Source organism: Haplochromis burtoni, unplaced genomic scaffold (assembly GCF_018398535.1).
Source record: "Haplochromis burtoni strain Fernald_Lab_line unplaced genomic scaffold, NCSU_Asbu1 Contig_14, whole genome shotgun sequence".
NCBI lineage: Eukaryota > Metazoa > Chordata > Actinopteri > Cichliformes > Cichlidae > Haplochromis > Haplochromis burtoni.
The window spans coordinates 3,984,420-4,005,494 of NW_024582375.1; the positions used below are offsets into that span (position 1 = coordinate 3,984,420).

A 21,075-nucleotide genomic window follows, 5' to 3' on the forward strand; every position below is an offset into this window, starting at 1 on the left:
CTGCAGCTGGCTCCCCATAAGCTCTATTAATAGTCTGCCATCTACACACCCCACCCCACTCCACCCCTCGCCTCCCTACAGCCACCGCCCTGGCCTGAACGGCCGCCATGACTACGTGGCTACCCGTCGCCATGGAAACCACTTGCTGGGAAACGAGCCACGCTGTCTCCAAGTGGGCACCACACTGTGGCAGCTCTGGGAAGACAAATCAAATAAGCAAGATAGGAGGAAATTTACTATGTTTTTCTTTCTCCCCCTTTTTTAAAATTAATTTGTTCACTGCTTTTTCTCAAACAAGAAGGACAAAAAAATCAGCATCTTGAGACGTTTAATAAAAGAGCACAAAACCCCAAATTACAAACTAATAAAAGGTGAACTGCAAGAGAAACTGTGGTTTAATGTGAGATTGGAAATCCGTGTGCGTGATTGGGGGATGGGCACGCCAAAACACACGTGGAAACACTCCGCTCTGCTCTCACACAACCTCGAACTGCAAACACACCCTAAGGATTTAGAGTCAAGTCTTTATCTTTGTTATGGCTAAAAAAAGGATTACCATCTGATGGCGGAAATCCGAGATCCAGAACACCCCCTGAAATCGAATCAAGTGCTCTTTGGCAATGAAGCCTGTCTGCTCAGCCCAATTTAATAGAAATGCATTTATAAGCCTTGGAGAGGTCCTGCCGAAAGATGAATGCAAGACAAACCCAATCGCGTCCACGGGTTACACTAAAGTTAGGATTCTGAAACTTTGCCTTGTGGAACTCAGCATAACCATAAATATCTGGGGGAAAAAGCATAGATGTGTGTACTGCCGTTCCCTATAGCTTTAGCATTGTTACGGTCCCTGTCTGATCTTCAGGAGCATTAGCATCACGCTCTCCTGCACCTTTAGCCAAAGCCTTTGTGTTATCCTTTCTTCTGGACATTAAATTAGGAAAACAAAGAAAAAATGTGACAAAAAAAACCCTCTGTCATTCTAACAGAGCTGTTCAGCAGGGAGAGTTCATCTAGGCTTTAGCAGGGCTTAGAAGTAAAAGTCTTTATTTATCGTTGGCTCACTAACTAATAGCCGGAACCTTTCCACACTAAAATAGACATGTAAATCCCATCAGTGTTAAAGACATAGAACTGAGCCTGTCTAATGACTATTACTCTCCGTGCACTTGAACTGTGCTGCTAGGAGGCTTTTAATAAAACTGATGGAACATCCAGCAACTTAAAACAGTGGCATTGAGCCATCTCACATTCAGCAACTACTGCAGAGTCTCCTGGGAATTGTAGTTTTAAAGTTATCTAAACCCAAAAAGAAACAAAGTCACAAATGACCAAAGCAGTTTGTCTGCTTCAATTCCTCTTCTGTTGCGTGTGCTAGCCTCATGCACACCTCCCATCATTCTACCTGTTTTAGCCTTATGCATCACTACCATATCTCCGTCCAAGTCCCGCCTGCTGCTATAGCCCGCCATATGCCTGCCGGCGAGATACAACAGCTGATGTTGTTACATTTAGTGAGCAATGAATCATGTCCATTTCACATGCTGCTGCAGGTGGTGACGGGGAAAATATGTTAGAGCCCATCTGAGCATACAGGCCAGGAAAAAGGTTAAATAGTGTACCGATTCGCTTCGGCTTATCCGTCATCTGTGATTAAATATTTTTGACTTTGAGTCTCTGGAGTCCAACATCGCAGTGACTTTTTCTGTTCATTAGTGTACAACATGCCTTTCTTTCATTAATGCACAGAAAGATGATTTGGAAATTGTTTAATATACTAGTGTAAATATGAAAACAGTTATATCTTCTTCTTTTTTAATATACGTTGAATTTCACACCAATAGTTTAGGGCCTCCTTTGTCATATTTTTCTTTACATGACGAGAGTCTCAACTTGGGTTTGTAATTAACTGAACACTTACATCTGTTTTCTGAGGTGATCCTGAGACCAGTGAGTTGTAAATGTTCTCTGTGTCCTACGCTCTAATAGTTTAGCTCATGATAAATGGATTTTATTTTTTAACACATTTTTAATCTCATCTATCACTCAGAGCACTTTTTACACTGCAAGCTGCATCCACAGACACTTTTGAATGCGTTGATCCATTAGAGGGTAACTGGGTTTGAGTACCTTGACCAAGGACACCTCAGCATAGGGTTGCTGGAGCTGGGGAACAAACCAACGACCTTCTGAAAAGCAGATAACCTGTTACAAAATCTCAGTCAACAAAAACAATAAGGTTTTTGGAGCTGTACTTGAGAACTGGATAACCAGTGTGAAGTGTATTTGACTAAAACACATAACATTACTTGTAATATTAAGTAATAAAAGCTTCTACGGTTGGGTGGCACGGCGGTTAGCACTGTTGCCTCACAGCAAGAAGGTCCTGAGTTCAGTTCCACCATCAGGGCAGGGTCTTTCTGTGTGGAGTTTGTATGTTCTCCCCGTGTTTGCGTGGGTTCTCCATGGGTACTTCGGCTTCCCCCCACAGTCCAAAGACATGCAGTTAGTGGGGATAGGTTAATTGGAAACTCTAAATTGCCCATAGATGTGAATGCTTGTGTATATGTGTTAGCCCTGCGACAGTATGGCGACCTGTTCAGGGTGTACACTGCCTCTTGCCAAAGATGGCTGGGATAGGCTCCAGCACCCCCATGAAAAGGATAAACGTAAGCGAATGGATGGAACTTCTATGGTTGACTTCCACATTGTCAAACGTGTATGATAGCTATTGCATCCACCTGTGAATGATTTCCCTCTAATGTTAGGTTATCTGTTGCACACCGTGCTTGCAGGATTTCTCTGAATTTCCTGAAATGATTCTATATACCTCTGCATTTTGACATTGATAAACTGTTTGAACTGTTTGTCCTATCAGTCTTTCACAGAGTTTTCCCACCCTACAGACACTTCTAGGACGACGTTCCGGGACGCTCCACATCATGTTACTGACCTGCTCTCAGTTAACTTGTTGTGAGATGTTCAACCAGATGCTTTGTTGATGGTACTTTTTTCAGTCTGTGCTCCTGACTGAGTTGAACTGATATCAATTTAAAATTAAAAGAATAAACACTATTTTTATTATTCTTGATAACATATAGGTCAAAATATAGAAGAGATTTGCAATTAATTTTTCCATTTATTTGCACTGAAATCAGCATTCCATTTTAAAGATCATGATTGTATGTTAAATCTAACTGGATCCAATAAAATACGGATTGGAAAACCAAGCTTTGTTCCTTCAGTCCTTACCCAGGAAATAGATCCCTCTGCCATACAGAAGACCAGCTAATTCAGGGAGATAATATATTTACTTTCAGAATCATATTTCAAATGGATTATGTAAATCATAATTTTATCTAGAAAACTATAGATTAGACAAAATTACTGAGCCACACCTGTTAATCTTTGAATTCAGGTATTTTCTGTCCCATTGCAACAGGTATAAAACATCAAGCACCCAGTCATTCAATCTGCCTTTACAAACATCTGTGAAAGAACTGATTATTGTTTTTATTATTAGTATTGTTATGATTAGGATGGCATTGTTGCAACAATGATTCATCTGGCATTAACATCAGCATGAGAACTGTGCACTGGGAGCTTCACGGCATGAGTTTCCATGTCTGAGCAGCTTCCATAAGGTTTAATGTGTATGTGATCCATATTATGTACAGAGTCTTGCTTCCAAGATGTCTGAAGAGTAGGTTGAAAGGTTAGTATTTCCTACACCAGCTTATTCCAGGCATATGAATATACAATATTTGTCTTTAAAAACTAACACAGGTTGTTGTGTGTCAGCCTCTCTCTGCATCAGTATCACTGTTTTAGAGCACACATACTTAAAAAAAGAAGTGACAGGATATGAGTAATGTCAAGTATTCAAATTCCTTTATAATTCTCAATAGTAATAAAACTAAAAAAAACAAACAAATTAACTCCTGTTATGAGTATATTTCTTTACTTGAGTGTGAGTTTCTTTACCAAGACACTTGCACTATGCTTCTTTTCTTATTAATGAGCTCTCTATTCAGCACTGAGGACAGCTCACAACACTCACACACACAAACACACATACACAGTCTGAAGTTGCTGTCTGGTCAGGCTCAGCCTCAAAGCAGCACACTTAACAAAGGATCTGTCTGGTCTTCTAAAGGCGGGCTCTAGGCACACAGTACAAAGGCTAGGACTGAGACTTGATCAGAAGAATGAGGGAGATACTTCTTCAGAATCTCCACGACTATGATCTTGACAGACAGAACATTTTCTGGATGTGTTGTTGTTATGATGTTGTTCTTGTAATGGAAGCCGATTTTTTAGGATCCTCTAACAGAGGATCCTTAAACATGCAAAGTAAGGGGAAGGGAAAAATCTGATACATACTTTTAAATGTGTGTAATTGTGAATTGTGATTGAATGGATTAGTGAAAGCAGGAAAAGCTGTAACCTTTCGTAATTGAATTCAGTAAAAAAAGTAACAATTTTTTGATTGGTTTCTCTAAAAGCATGTTATGGAATAATAAGACTTGTTCTGGAAGGCTTAATTCAGGAATTAGCCACTGCTAAATTTCATGCTCTGGAGAGTCAAAATGCGCAAATGTCAAGCCAAACCCAACTCATCTTTTAAAAACTTGACATTTAAGTGATGTAATTTGCACATTAAAACAATAATATGCGCATAAACAAACTTCTCATTAAGTCTACATTTAGGTTTCGCCTGGTTAGGAAGAGAATTGCGACTTAATTATATGAACCAACCAATTAATTAGCAAGCCTGCAGGTTGTAATTAAATGTTATCTCAGTGTAATTAACAGTACTATTTTTAAGCGGGCCTATCTCCTCTTTCAAAGAACAAAACATTTCAACGCTTGCAACTGCTAGATAATTTAGCCAGAAAACATAATTATACAGTCACTATGAGGGTGTCTGTGTGTCCTTTTATTTGTGCATGTTTTTTTGTCTGTGTGTGAGGCATTGGATTATGACTAACTAAGCCAGCATGCATCAGAGGCTTAAGGCAGAAAAGAAACATTTTTATGGCTCTTTGTTGAACAAATGAAAATGCATTGTATTGGGGCGAAACTCTCCAGTGATTGGTTAAATCTGACAAATGGAAAAGTTTTGAAAATGGAAAGTTTTTCGCAGATTAAATTTTTAATGACCTAGCTTGTCCTTGAAAATGTAAAAAGAAAAGAGGGAAAACTTAGATCGCTTCCTTCGTGATCGTGGGGATGTCTTCTAGCATGTTAACATGAGCGTTGTTAGCTGTAACGTTACTCTGTTTTGGAAGCATTGGTCGCTCACCGATGCCTACAGCTGTTGGTTGCTTCACTGTAGGGCAGAGGTCTCCAACTCCAGTCCTCAAGAGTTACTTTACTGCAGCTTTTAAATAGATCCTTGTTCCAACACAGCTGAATCAAATGAATGGCTTGTTAGCAGGCCTTTGCCAAACCTGATGGCATGCTGAAGAGGTGATTCAACCATTTGATTCAGCTGTGTTGGAGTAGGGATGCATCTAAAAGCTGCAGGACAATAGCTCTCAAGGACTGGAGTTGGAGACCCCTGATAAAGGGTGAACTAAGGATAGAGCTGAATAATTCCCCCAATATATCATAAACTTTTAGGACATCATGTTAAACATGTGTACTCAGTTGGATGCTTCCTCTTTGCCCCTGTCAAAAGTGGGCAAAGTTTGCCCACTTTTATTGAAGAGGGTACAACTTTAACTGAGTTTTACTGATAAAACTGATAAAAGCAATTGCCCCTCTCAGTTGGAGCATGGAGGACGGAGCATTCACCATTTGCTCTCTGAGGTTTTAGCCATAATCCAACCATACCGTCATCCAACCTTTACTAAAAAGAGACATTTTTAAGAACAAGAAGTCTATATGGAGCTGCAAAGCATATTCGAGTTGTAGTGCCAACCTATTAAACCTGCTGAGCTCCAAGTCAGCCTCTGTGAAAACCTAACCTAATTTTCATTTTCACCAAATTTTTTTTCAAAGCCACAGAGAGCCACTGGTGACGGCAAAAGAGCTGCATGTAACAGCTCTGGACTTCCTCTAGGCTTTTTTTTTTAATGCAAAACAGTTTTGATGTTTTGATTTTGAATTATGATTTTTTTTTGGTTCCCTGACTACTAAAAAATCGGGGAGCAATTTGATAAAAGCAGAAATATTGACCGCCTGGTCAATGTCAGGGTTAGTGCTAGGGTAAGCAGTGGTTTCTTTGCACTGCTGAGTCTGTCTGTCTGTCTGTCTGTATATCTGTATAGGAAATTATGGTTTGGATGTGGATAACTGTTTGACTGAATTTGAAAATACTAAATCAAATAATAAATTAGAGTTAATCCCGCAAGTCTGGCTCAATATTGTCTGTCTGCTTGCGCAAGCACCAGCTCATATCGCACAACAGTCGATGTGCTTAGGCAAAGGTCAGCTCAACAATAACCAGGTTTATGTGTAGAAATACAAGAAGGCATGGCATGGTGGTGTATGGCCTTTCCTGGTTTGACAAACAGCTCTGATGACCTTTCCGGTGAGTCCTGTTCAAAAACGCTCAACAGTTGGCTTTTCTGAGAACTGACATTCGTGTTAATGTGCAGGTGATCGGACTGGGCCAGAAAAATTGCATGCAAAACAGGTTGCCTCATTAGCGTCTCCACCTTCAGTTTGCCTCATTATCTTTGAGTGTCTGGCTCACGCGTGCTTGGTTAATGGAGATCTCTGTATGGTAAAAATGTAACAGCACAAAAGGGAGGGGATACTTATGATGTAACAGCTGAAATGACCCATGTGATTAGTTCTCTCCCTCATAAGAGCAATCAGAGCTTGTTCAGTTAATGATAGTGTGCAGCTGACACTTTAGCAGTCTCTGTATTTCATGCATTTCTTTGCTGTTTTCATCACTTTATCTTAAAATCTCTGAAAACAATTATTGCTTTTCCCTCAGTTTATATTACTTTTGTTTCTAAAAAAAACAACTCCAACTCAATAAATTCCTTTAGATTCGCATCAGTGTTACGACTGCTTGTGTTAATATCACAGTATATTTATAGACTGGTGTTTCACTCGGTGTTTGCAGCGGCTGACTGCCCATTACCTATGTGTATTAGGGATGGGCTAATATATTGATACGGCAATACACAGCAGAATATCACTCCAATTATAAACAAATGACACAAAATATAAATAATGTCTTCTTTTCTTTTTCTTTAGTTATTTTTTTGTATTCAGTGACAAACAGATCAAGGTTTGACCCAGATGATTGTCTTGCAATCTACTATTATTGCATATCATTGTATCACAGTGACATTTTGATAATAATAATAATAATAATAATAATAATAATAATAATAATAATAATAAGGCTTTAATTTGAACGTATTAACATATTACTGCGATATAAAAAACACAAATAAAATGTAAAACAGAAGGAAAATAATGATTATAATAAAATAACCTAATATGTTTAAAACGGAAGAAGCATGAGCTGATTTAACCACTAGTTAGTAACGATTAATTATTATTTTTACTTTCTGTTTATGTCCTACCCAATCATAAATCCTCCATACAGTTTGCTACATATATTTGGCTTTGTAGCTCGAATAACAAACCAAGACACATATGTACTTACAGGTATATACTAGGGGTGCAACGATACTCGTATCGATATTGAACCGTTCGATACAGTGCTTTCGGTTCGGTACGCATATGTATCAAACAATACAATTTTTAAAATTTATTTTATCAACTTTTCTTCTGACGATGCTGTCTGTGTTGAGCGCTCAGTGGATCTGCGTTCGACTACTCCGCCTAGGCTGCACTGTCAGTGCAGATCCACTGAGCGCAGCGCAAGCTAGCAAGACAGAAGCTAAGCTCGTTGCAACATGGCAAATTGAACCTCCCCCACCCTCATTCAGATCTGGCGTTTGGAACTATCTTGGTTTTCATGTGAAGCATGACCCTGATGGTAAGCATGTCATGGACAAAAGTAAAACAGTATGTCGGATGTGCCACGCAATGCTCAATTACATGGGTGGGAACTACTGCGTTAGCGCAGTTAGCTTGTTAACGTGTTGACGCCGTCCAGCCCCACACACGGGGCGATCCGTTAACGGAGATTTGCGGCGTTATGGCGTTAATGTCATTTTAACGAAATTAACCTGAAAGCACTAGTGGGAACACAACGAATATGACTGCACATTTACGCCGACATCATCCTAGTGCAAAGACAAGTGGAAGCAGACAAAAACAACAAGCACGCATGCTACAAACTTTACCCGAGTCATTTAGACAGCCGTTAGCATGATTCTCCTTATGGGGACCTGATATGTTTAATATGCTGCTGAGAGTATAGCCCAGAAGAAGCGTATAGTATAGCTTTTATTTTGGAAAGAGCCATTTCTCTGTAATAAACTCTCTTTTCCAAAGATGAGTGATTTCTCGATCATAGATTTATTTTTTTTAATTATTTTGATGTTTCAGCAACATTGAATTTAAGAACTGTACTTTTGAGTTAAAATATATATTCATAATTTTAATAAATGACAAATTAAAAAGGCATGAACATTTTTTGTATCGAAAAAATATCGAACTGTGACACCAAAGTATCGAACCGAACCGTCAATTTTGTGTATCGTTGCACCCCTAGTATATATACATATACATACACACACATATACACATGTTAACATCAGTATGGGTATCTCAGGCCTATATGCGCTTCAGAGTGACACAATATGGAGAGAACAACAAGACTACATCATCAATTTATTAAGTGGAACAAGATACTTTCAGCTGCTCCCTTATTCAAAAATGATCCCACACGGTTGCTCATTACCCAGTTAGGGCTGGGCGATATGACCCAAAATTCATATCTCGATATTTTTTAGCTGGATGGCGATATAAGATATATATCTCGATTTTTTTTTTAAAGCCATAAGTTAAGAACAAAAAGAGAGTTCTTAGTCACACTGTGTCCCAGATGTCACACGGGCACTTTTATTTACATACAGCGTAGATGTACATGAAGAAATTACTCAAAAATAAATTATCAGCATTTATTAAATAATCATGGTCCATAAATAAAAGAAAACAATGTTGTTTTTGTGCATAACAAAAAGCTCACAATTGTGCAGTCAAAATGTAAACTAATAGACGCTGAGCATAATAACAAAGAGACAGATTTCACAGCTGCACCACGTCTCTGAACAGGTGCCATTTGTGGTCCTTATACACACACAGTACGTATCACTCCGCGAGGCTCCTCCTCGGTAGCCGTAATCCTCCGACAATCCATCAAGCGGTGCAGCTCCGTAGCTTAGCAAAGTCATATTAAAACATTTTTTGACAGATTGCTGAGCGCTGTGTCCACATAAAATCGGTTCGCGGTCAGTAAGCACAACCAGAATTCATACATAAGGGCACTGTCGATTTTTGAGAAAATGAAAGGATTTTAGGCCGTGCAGCCCCTCCTGGCTGCATGTCGTTAGCGCGGTTAGCTCGTTAGCGCGGTTAGCTCGCTAACACGTTGACGCCGTCCAGCCCCACGCACGGTAACTCGCTAACGGAGATTTTCCGCTTTCATCTTGTCATTGCCTGCAGGTGAAGCTATGGGGGAGGCGGAGTTGTGTTCAGTGAAGGAGAGGCGAGGCCGAGTAACGTTGCGTAGAGACAAAAGTGGACGAAAGAGAGGCAAACCTGCGGCTCCACAAGTATAATTATAACGTAACATAGACTATATCGATATAAACGATATTGTCACATCTTATATCTCGTATGAAAATATATCGATATTTTTAAAAAACTCGATATATCGCCCAGCCCTAGCGCCAATCATCTTTGATTTGGCAGATTTCTAAATGAGATGGCCTTCCTGACACAAACCCTCCGGGATCTTTGGCATAAGCTACCCATTTAATCTATTTTCTTCTCATATTGTAATTTCCACACACAGCTGCAAACAAAATACATAATTTGTCATTTATTCATTTTTAATTAATCTGTATATTATTTTTTTACAAGAAGTCAATAAATTAAAAAATTTCCAGCATCTTATTTTGATCAACTAGCAGTACAATGCATAAATATGTTCCATTTACATGTCTACAACAGAAAAACAGAAAAAATATTTGCATAAAACACTTTTTCTCGTCATGATCTAATCAGTTATTCGAGTTTTCTTTCTTTCAGGCCTACTGATATGAACATTGTAAATCTTGTGTCCCACCCTGTACTTTTAAATGTCAAACAGTGTATTTACTGTACTTAAATAGAGGTTCTTAATCCAACTTTCTCTAACTTAATAATGACCATGCTTTAACAATACTTTAGAAATCAAATCCTCTACAATTCAGATGAAGTAATCATAGAAATCATTTAGAAACTTTTCCACATTTGAAGCAGGGAGTCAAGCACAAACTCAAAACATGCCTCAAATGGGTGGATGGAGGTTCGACAGGGCACAACGACTGAGACTGAAGAGTTTTCTCAACACTTTCACACTGTGTATGTAATTAGATCATCAGAGCCACCTGTCTAATTTACCATGCTAGCTAATTAGAAGTACACATTCAATTTATTTTAATCAGACAAAGTGGCAGCTATTTGCTGCCATTAAAGAAACCCTTTCTCTATCAAGTGTCAGGTTTGTTTGTGTAAAATTCCCCGTAAGCAGTCTAAATAAATGACGAGAAAAAAAGAAAAATAAAACACTTCTGGAAAGTGATATTTACAAAAAAATTCAAAAGTGAAAGTGAAAGTGACAGGAGAAAATCCGTCCAGGTCAACCACCCAAACATCAATAACGGGAACCTTATACAGCGCTTCCCTATACCCGTCGAACTCCCGCAGGCACAAAGAAATTACGGAGGCTATCACTTATCACCTGACCAAAGATATGGCTCCCATCAACACTGTGCAAAACGAGGGATTTAGGAAAATGATCAACACCCTAGACAAACGCTACACAGTGCCGTCCCGCAACTATTTTTCTATTGTTGCACTACCTGCTCTATACACGCGTCGAGCAACGGTGGAGACGGAATTTCAAGCAGTACAACATTTTGCGGCAACAACAAAACGTGAGACATTTGTTGTTTTTATGTTTATTTATTGTTTTTATGTTCAGTCTCAACTGTTACGAAGTTGATGTGCAGTTAATAAGTGCAATAAATATTTATATTGGAAAAGAAAATCGTGAGAGAATCGTGATCTCAATTCTAAGCAAAAAAATCGTGATTCTCATTTTATGCAAAATCGTGCAGCCCTAGTGGCACTGTAGGACAAACGTTTCAGTCTGCTGCGAGATATCAAATACAATACAGCATCGTACTAATGTTAAGTTAACATCACTATACCCATGGTATCATGATACCTGCGAAACAATATGTTGCAAGACAATCACCTGTGTCAAATCATTATATATGTTTCATTGAACGCAAAAAATAACTCTAAAGAGAATAAAAGCAAAAATGTATTATTACTTAGTACCAGTTCTTGATAATTGTGATACAATACTGTATATTGGCATATCAATGTATTATCCCATCCCTAATACACATAGGTAATGGACAGTGATCCATCTGACAGGATCTGACAGCAAAGCCAAAGACACTGTATACAGATAAGACAGCGATATCTCTAGGTAGGCTTGTGCTAAAGCCTATCCCGATTACACTGATCAGAGTAGTCGCCCCCTGACGGACAATAAAAATAAATTCAGGATTGGTCTTTACTTTTCAGACCAACACGTTCCATCCACCTTTACATACACATTATAGCTTTACAAACTAGGGCTGTGCTACATCATATTGTCCACAATAATATCATTATAAATGTTTGCACGATATGAAAGTATCTTATCAGGATATCATGGCTATAGCAACACAAGAGATTTCACTTGTCATGTTTGCATAGTAAGCTAACGATTAATAAGACGATGTCAGAGGAATTGGTGCGCAAATTATCATCACTCACAGATCAGTGCTGTCGCTCTCTATACACAGTTCGCACGATTGCAAAGTGAAAGCAAAAAACAAGCGCAAATTCAAACGCGATTTCAATATGTCACATATTGACAGTGGCTCACCGATGCCAATGACATAATTACCCAGCTACATTTCTGAAAGAATGCAAAAGCATTGACATATATTTTTCCTTCCTACAATAGCCCGACGGGCAGGGTAGCCCGTCTGAAAAAAATCGCTAGCCCCAGGACGTCGGGCTAGCGATATTGCAAGCCCTGTATCTGATTGAGGAATCACTCATCTTTGGAAAAGAGAGTTTATTACAGAGAAATGCTCTTTCCAAAATAAAAGCTATACTATCCGCTTCTTCTGGGCTATATTCTCAGCAGCATAAACTTCAGGCCAAGGAGAATCATGTGCTAACGGCTGTCTAAATGACTCGGTAAAGTTTGTAGCATGCGTCTGTTGTTTTTGTCTTTCTGTCTGCACTAGGATGATGTCGGCGTAAATGTGCAGTCATATTCGTTGTGTTCCCACTAGTGCTTCAGGTTAATCTCGTTAAAATGACCTTAACGCCATAACAGGCAAATCTCCGTTAACGAGCACGCCATCGCTGTGTGGGGCTAGACGGCTCAACACGTTAACGAGCTAACTGCGCTAACACAGTAGTTCCCACCCATGTAATTGAGCATTGCATGGCACATCCAACATACTGTTTTACTTTTGTCCATGACTCGCTTACCTTCAGGGTCATACTTCACATGAAAACCAAAATAGTTCCAAACGCCAGATCTGAATGAGTGGGGGAGGTCTCATTTGCATGTGAACGAGCTTAGCTTCTGTCTGCTAGCTTGCCTGCCTTGCTATGCTGCTTGTGAGCGCTAGGAATCTGCATGACTCTCGCCAGGTGCACTGCACCTAGGCGGAGTAGTCGAACGCAGATCACTGAGCGCTCAACACAGACAGCATCGTCAGAAGGAAAGTTGATAAAATAAATTAAAATTGTATTGTTCGATACATATGCGTACCGAACCGAAAGCACTGTATCGAACGGTTCAATATCGATACGAGTATCGTTGCACCCCTAAGTATATATATATTTCCCTTATGCTCAGTCACTTATTATATTGCTGTGTCACTATTATTGCACTATAATGCTGCTGGTGGCACCTTGTTTCAGAAGATTCACACTTTAAGTTGGTTAGACTGTTATCAATGAGAGCAGTTCATTGGAAAAGAGCCTAAACATGCATGTATTGCAAAAATGTAAATCTGAAATAAATACAAGGGTTTCCAGCATAACCTTTAAAACTTCCATTCATTCATTATAAAATTGTCTTACATCATTCCATTTACAGTAGTGCAAATTTAACCAAGAAGCTGTCATCATCTGCACATTTCCAGTGCCAGACAAACATGCAAATTGGAGTACGACTGGTCTTTAATCACACAAAAAGAATCCAAGTTCGAGTTGCTTCTCACAGGAAGCAAAAGAAATGCAGGAAAAGGGGAGCAAATTAATAAACGACTTTAGTTTGTTAAAGGGGTACACACCGAGCTCTTTAAGGCGGGTAGAGCTTAGTAAGGATCCCTGACCGAAGATGATAAAAATGGTGTGCAAGTCCTCCATGTATCACTGAAAGGAGCGCTTACTGGTCTCAAAAGAGGTGATGGACGAGTACCGAGCCTTGAAAGCCACTTTTAACAGCAGAGATGCGACTCATGAGTAACAGCAGCTGCTATAAATAATGTGAGGCATATTGAATTGTGATCAAAAGAAGCGTTGCGTGGAAAGGCACGCAGAGTGGAAGGAAGACCACGCAGAGAGATGGATGATTCAAGAGGGGAGAAAGCTCAGAATGCAAAAATATTCATGCACGGAAGGAAGTAGGAGAAAGGCAATGTGCAAAGGTGGGCTACAGGGAAGGAAGCAGGGACGAGGCAGCCAATAAGACGAGTGCAACTCAATAATAAAGGCAAAATCAGAGGCACTATGTGTCTCCTGTGTGCTTTGTAGGTTTATCTGGGCTTCATTTGATGGGGTGATATTTATCATTCAGAATGAGTTTCCCCTTTATCACCTAATGATACCCAACCAAATCTAATAATGAGAACGATGATGATGATAATGGGGACTGCAAATTGTCTAACAGCCAGTGGCATGCAGATAAAGGAAGCAGAGAGCCACGCTGCGTAATTAGACGCTGCGAGTAATTGCAAACCTCAGGCCTGTGGTGGGGGAGGAGGAGCTACAGCAGCAATGCATCACCAAAACCACCAAAAGCTTTAAGATCTTTGACTTCAAGGGGCACTTAAGCCGAGTGCCACCTCTGTTCTTTCTAATGGCGAGCGAGCAAGGGGAAGTGTTGAAGAAAAAATCAATAAATCACATTATCATTAGCGCCGGGCAGGCTGAAGTAATTTCATTGGAATAGCAATTTGTCTAAAGCTACAGTTGGCTTTGTTTCTTGCTCTGGACTGGTAAAAAAAACTTTTCTTAAACAAAGACTCTGGGAGCATGCTCAGGGTGTTTAATTAGGAGCAGGGCTTTTCTCCTCATGGTATATAAATACGAATATTCAATATTAGATAATATTATAAAGTGGAATGATGATCCTTCCAAATACAAGACAAAATCTTTTAAAGGTAAATATTGTGGAGAGACGAGATGCAATCAGAAAACTTGCTGTCAAAATAAATACTGATCACCAGGCAGTGAGTGTGAAGGCCCTGGTGTGTTGGTGGCTTTGTACAATGCCGGTAGTATCATTTTCACACAGTCAAATTCATTTATGCTCACTGTTATGGCTCAGGTAGCCGCTGCAATATTCTCCTTAATCATAGGCGTCGCCACTCAGGCAATACTGCCACATCAGCCATGATGCAGAAGGAGAAATCAAAACTTTTTCAGGAATTCTGTAAAAGGAGCTATTAAACCCAACACTCGTGTCTTCAACCCAGCTGTGGTGGCGGCGGCACGGCACGCCAGGTTACAAAAACCCAGAGGTGCACCACCTGCAGAAAAGCAGCTAGCTACCAATAACGCCCATGATGTCAATTTTGTAGTATGGTGCTGTTCACAAGGTAAATATTTAATGGCTTTAAGGGTCCATGCGGCTGTCCGTGTGTCTGCCAGTTTTTTTGTGACACCGTGGAAAATCTCCACTACAAGGCACAAACTATACATGAACTCTAGGTAGCCGACTACAAGGAGACTTAAAAGAAATATAACGGCTTACAGTTACTCAGGTGCTTTACTTTTCAAAGTTGAACTTAGAACAAAGTATGTTCGACATCTATAGTTTTGCTACCTGGTAGAATGAAATTGATTTATATCGTATCTACACTGATTTTGTTAGCTCCATTCCCTCCACATTTTCTTAATTCAGAATTTTTTTTATTGAAATTTCTGAGACCCCACCCCTTTTGCGCCCCCTTATTTCAAAAACCTGAAAACGCCCCTGAAACCTACCGAGCCCCAATCCAACGATGAGCCTACCCGCCAGGAGCACCTCTTTACCGGGAGCGCTGCTAAGGACGATCCCCCCGACGGCGAAGAAGAAGCTGGCGAGCAGTATGCACACTCTGCGCCCGAACACCCCGTTGAGAAAGCCGCCCAGCAGGGCGGAGAGGGCGGCTGCGGCCACAGTACTTGATATGAGCACCTCCTGCCACAGGGCGCTCAGGTCCAGCTCCCGCTTCAATAGGAGCATCGCCCCGGAGATCACCCCGGTGTCATAGCCGAAAAGGAAGCCCCCCAGGGCGGAGAAGATGGCCAGGACGTAGACGAAACCAGGTGTAACATCCTGCTGAAACTGCTTGCGGGCAGCTCTCTCCAGGTCTCCAGTGGACGAGGAGGAGGGGGCTGATGGGGCACCAGCGGCGGCGGAAGCTCCAGTGGAGGCGCCCTGGCTGCTGATGCTGGCGTTGGACGGAGCCTTGATGAGACTGCGCTCACCTCCGTCGTTCACTTTCTTCCACCTCTCGCCCATCAGGTTGTTCATACTCCGGAGGTTGTAGTCATGGTCGGCCTGCCTTCGCGACATATGGGAACTACAACACAGGACAGGGCTGCTGAGTTGTATTTGAAGCGTCTGACAACAAAACAAACACACACGCCCACCCAACTAACAGGCCTACCCCCCCACTACACTCAGCTTAGACTTAAAGTCACGCTGACTGTCCTAAGACACTTCCAAATAAAAAAAAGAAGCCCGCTGCTGAGTAAAGTTGTGCTCCAGCCTTGTTTATCCGCGCATGACATCCCTGTGGTCCTGATGGGAGAGTTGGAGAAGAGTAGGGTAGGAAAGGTGAGATAGGAGGAGTGTAGTGGATCACATCGTCACTACCAGCGTCGGCGTGACGCAAAGAAATGTTGTTTTGGAAGCGTGGAGCGAAGACTTATCAGCACCATCTTTTATGGGGAATATGCGGTCTGCAGTTGTTAACTGACCAAATCAGGCGGATTAATATGCTCGTTAATACACATCAAAGATGTGTAAATGTCTGCTGTATAATTTCATTTGATGGTGATGCTTAAGCCTCGTGAAAAAACACTTTTTTTGTGGGGCTAAAGCATAAAATCATAAAAATAAGAAAAACCTTTGTTAACTAAAAGATATAAAAACCGGAATGTTGTTGCTTTAAACATTTTCAACACGTTTTACTCTTACGACAGGCTGCCTCTGGCAAAACTGGAAAACGGCTTCCCCCTACTGGCAGTAGCTTTGTATTACAGGTGGAAGAACTCCAAGCGCAGACAGTCGTACAATGATGTTGTACATGTCAGCTGCTATCCACTTTTATGGATTATAGTATCTGTACTGCTGATTAGCTTTAACACCGCCACAAAGCAAGCAGAGTATATTTCAGTGCTCTTAAAATTAAGTAGGATCAGCTGATTTTTAATGAATCAACTCTGTAACTATTAAAATATTTACATTTGCACAATTTCTGATTCACTTTAAATGTTGATTGTTGTTTAAAAACTATTTGATTGATCTAAATTAATCTATTTTGGCAATACATGTGTCATAATCTGTCTGCTTGAAGCTAAAAAAAAAGGTTTATCAGTGACCCATACCAACCAGTTTATCTTCTCCATACACTCAAACCCTATAATTGTCCTTCACCACTGATGAAACATAGCTGCAGTGTACAGAATGGCATAGCAGTTAAAGCATTCATGAGTTCAGAGGATCAATACATGGACAACGGTGTCCCTGAAGAATTAACATGGCCTGAAAATGACTTGTGATTGAACCGATTACAGAAGAAGATCAATAATGAGACAGGGTTTCCATGCATATACAATAGTTACATAGAACAAACCAAGAAATGTGTCTTTTAGGGAATTTACCTTTTTGTCCCCAGCTAATTGAGCCTTGAGGCTCAATTAATCTCAGAGCTGAATTAGGCTGCTGACCCCTGCCATAGATGATGCCACTTTATAGAATAGTTAGGCTACATCATATCAAATTAACCAATTACCTTCTAGTGACAGAATATTTAATGAGCACATTTTCTCTGAAAGTTAAAATAATTAGCATGACTAATCGGAAACTCAAAAGAAGCACCATAAGTAATACCAATTTTGAATTCAGCACCAAATCACAAGAACAGTAGACCCCAAAATAATACATACAGAGAAAAACCCAACAATCGTATGACCCCCTATGAGCAAGCACTTTGGCGACATCGGGAAGGAAAAACTCCCTTTTAACAGGAAGAAACCTCCGGCAGAACCAGGCTCAGGGAGGGGCGGGGCCATCTGCTGCGACTGGTTGGGATGAGAGAAGGAGGACAGGATAAAAGACATGCTGTGGAAGAGAGACAGAGGTTAATAACAGATATGATTCAGTGCAGAGAGGTCTATGCGATGAGTGAGAAAAGTGACTGAAGAAGAAATACTCAATGCATCATGGGAATCCCCCAGCAGCCTACACCTATTGCAGCATAACTAAGGGAGGATTCAGGGTCACCTGATCCAGCCCTAACTATATGCTTTAGCAAAACGGAAAGTTTTAAGCCACATCTTAAAAGTAGAGATAGTGTCTGTCTCCTGAATCCAAACTGGAAGCTGGTTCCACAGAAGAGGGGCCTGAAAACTGAAGGCTCTGCCTCCCATTCTACTTTTAAATACTCTAGGAACAACAAGTAGGCCTGCAGTGTGAGAGCGAAGTGCTCTAATAGGGTGATATGGTACTACAAGGTCATTAAGATAAGATGGGGCCTGATTATTTAAGACCTTGTATGTGAGGAGCAGGATTTTGAATTCTGGATTCAACAGGAAGTACTAAAAGCATGAACTAGTTTTTCAGCGTCACTCTGAGACAGGATATTTCTAATTTTGAGATGTTGTGCAAATAGAAGAAAGCAGTCTTACATATTTGTTTAATATGTGCATTGAAGGACATATCCTGGTCAAAAATGACTCCAAGGTTCCTCAAACCATTACTGGAGGCCAAGGTAATGCCATCCAGAGTAAGAATCTGCTTAGATACCATATTTCTAAGATTTTCAGGGCCGAGTACAATAACCTCAGTTTTATCTGAATTAAGAAGCAGAAAGTTAGCAGCCATCCAGGTCTTTGTGTCTTTAAGACATTCCTGCAGTTGAACTAATTGGTGTGTGTTATCTGGCTTCATGGATAGATAGAGCTGGGTGTCATCAGCATAGCAGTGAAAATATATGCTATGTCTTCTGATGAGGTGAAGCCAAAGGGAAGACATGCTTCACCATATTTTCTAGTCTTTGGCTTTGAAATGAAGTTGGTTTAGAAACATATTTGGCGATGCTTCATCTCCTGCTTTGCGTTTGCGTGGGAGCCCCGCCAAAAACCTGTCAATTATGCTAGCAGTGTCCAAGCACTGCTCCCCCCCTGCAATGGCTCAGTGGGCCCCACACTTTGGGAACCTCTGTATTAGATAGATATGATACAAACCACTGCAGCGCAGTACCTGTAATCCTCTAACCATTCTAATAGAATTTTATGGTCAACAGCATTGAAAGGTGCACTGAGGTCTAACAGGACAAGCACAGAGATGAGTCCACTGTCAGAGGCCACAAGAAGATCATTTGTAACCTTCACTAAATCTGTACTTTGATGAGCTCTGAAACCTGACTGAAACTCTTCAAATAAGGCATTTCTCTGCAGACAATCTGTTTGACAACTACTCATTCTATAATTTTTGACATGAAAGGAAGGTTGGAGATTGGCCTATAATTAGCTAAGCAATTTAGTATTATATGGACAAAACCCTACACATTGTAACGTGTCATAATGACTTAAGAATGGAGACAAAGAAACCATGAAAACAAACCCTACTCAACACCATCAATCTTATTATTTAAATACCAGAATGATTGGTTTTGGTAATGGTTATTAAGGAGAAAATATTAGATTAAGATGTGCACAAACGAGTACCCTGAGTTGTGCACCTTCCTTTCATTATTTACAACTCTGCTTCTCCTCTTTCTTCACTGTGTTTCCATTTGATCTAACCAGTGCACTGTTTGCTTCCAGCAGCAAGAAATGCAGATGACAAATCGCGATGGGCTGTCACATTGCCAAGCCTCAGGTGGCAGCAGAAAATGGAGGCACATGTCCTGATTTAAAGTATCTTTTCTCTGGGTATTTATTTATTTATTTAGTATAATTGAGAAATTTCCTTCTTTGACCAAGTCTTAATTAAAAAGTTTAACTGGTGAGATCAAAAATACAAACAGCAAAGAGTAAAAAGGTGTTTGACAAAGATAACACAAATAAACACAAAATGCATTTTCTAAATAAATGTGTTTATCATGAAAGTGAAAAAAAAATCAAACCTTTAAGGAAAAAACAGTAATTTTTTCACACAGGTAGCGCTGTGTTTTGAAGAGTTCAGGTCTGATGGTGAGGACTTGGTCTTCTCGGCATTCAGGAACAGATTCATAACACTGCACCAGTCCACCAATTAATTCACTTCCTCTCTGTAGGACAGGTCGTTATTGTCCCACTGTTATGTCATCTGATGATGTGATGCACGTGTCAGCAACGTGAACAGCAGTGGGCTCAGGACACAGCCCTGAGGGAAGCTGATGAACAGGGAGATGGAACTGGAGATGCTGTTTCCCACTTTCGCTGAACTCAGTTGGTGGGGAAAGTCCAAGCTGGTTTCAGTACATTCGCTCAGCCACGTTAAGATTCAGTGCTACTGAATTTTCATTGCTTGATGTCTGGCTTTTGAGGATCTTTTGATCTATTCCACTTTGTTAGGCAGGTCGTGTTTAAGAGATTTCTTGACTGAGACCAGCTGTGTCAGTTATCGGGTCTTTCTCCTTTTAGTAATAAACACCTTCATTTACAAACTACATTTTGTGCTTACTTGTATTATTTTTGTCTACTATTTAATTCTGTTTGATGATCTGAAACATTTAAGTGTGACAAACATGCAAAGAATATAGAAATCAGGAAGGGGGCAAACACTTTTTCACACCACTGTATATGGTATTTGCACTAGAATGGATAGGCTAGCTCAAGTAAAGTTATAGAATTACAGGAACAAAAGGAAAGAATGAAGAGAACTCTATCCCCAGTCTTTGTGTGAGGATTTTTCAAAAAGAGTAAAACAGGAAAGAGACCGTAGTATTTTGAACAACCTTTTAAGCCAAGTGGCCTGGGTACCTGCAAACAGCAGAGGTGTTATTAACAGCAATTATAAGCGATCAAGAATACATTTAAATCCAGATTACCAAGTTCCAGGATCATGTGCAGATGAGGCATTGTGACTTGTCATTACATGAAAGCACAGGTCTAATACGTAGTGGCTGTGTTTGGTTTTCAAAGGAACAAAGCTAGTCAGTGTTCCTGGTCCCACCTGTGATGAGTATGCTGTGCATATGCTAACTTGGCTAAAGCACTTAATGGAGAAGAGTGCACATTCAAAAAAAAACCCCAAAACAAACAACTTCTGCAGTTCTAACTAACTCACTAAGTACAACAGGAAGTAACTAAAAGAAAAATATATTTACCACTGAATAGTTTTGCATCCCTGCAAAACACTGGCAACCTTTTAAGAGTGTGCACTGCCTTTCACATTCTACCTGCTGGGATAAGAAAGTGACTAGA

General features: G+C 40.3%; 1 protein-coding gene across 1 annotated transcript in view; it reads right to left on the minus strand.

The window, feature by feature from the left end:
- Positions 1-16,324, minus strand: part of LOC102299740 (proton myo-inositol cotransporter) — a 95,196-nt gene extending 78,872 nt beyond the window's left edge. Inside the window, exon 1 of the mRNA XM_005915729.3 lies at positions 15,439-16,324. Within this exon, the coding sequence (XP_005915791.1) occupies positions 15,439-16,012 (574 nt within the window). The 5' untranslated portion in view covers positions 16,013-16,324. The remainder of the gene's footprint in view (positions 1-15,438) is intronic.
- Positions 16,325-21,075: the final 4,751 nt, after the last annotated feature.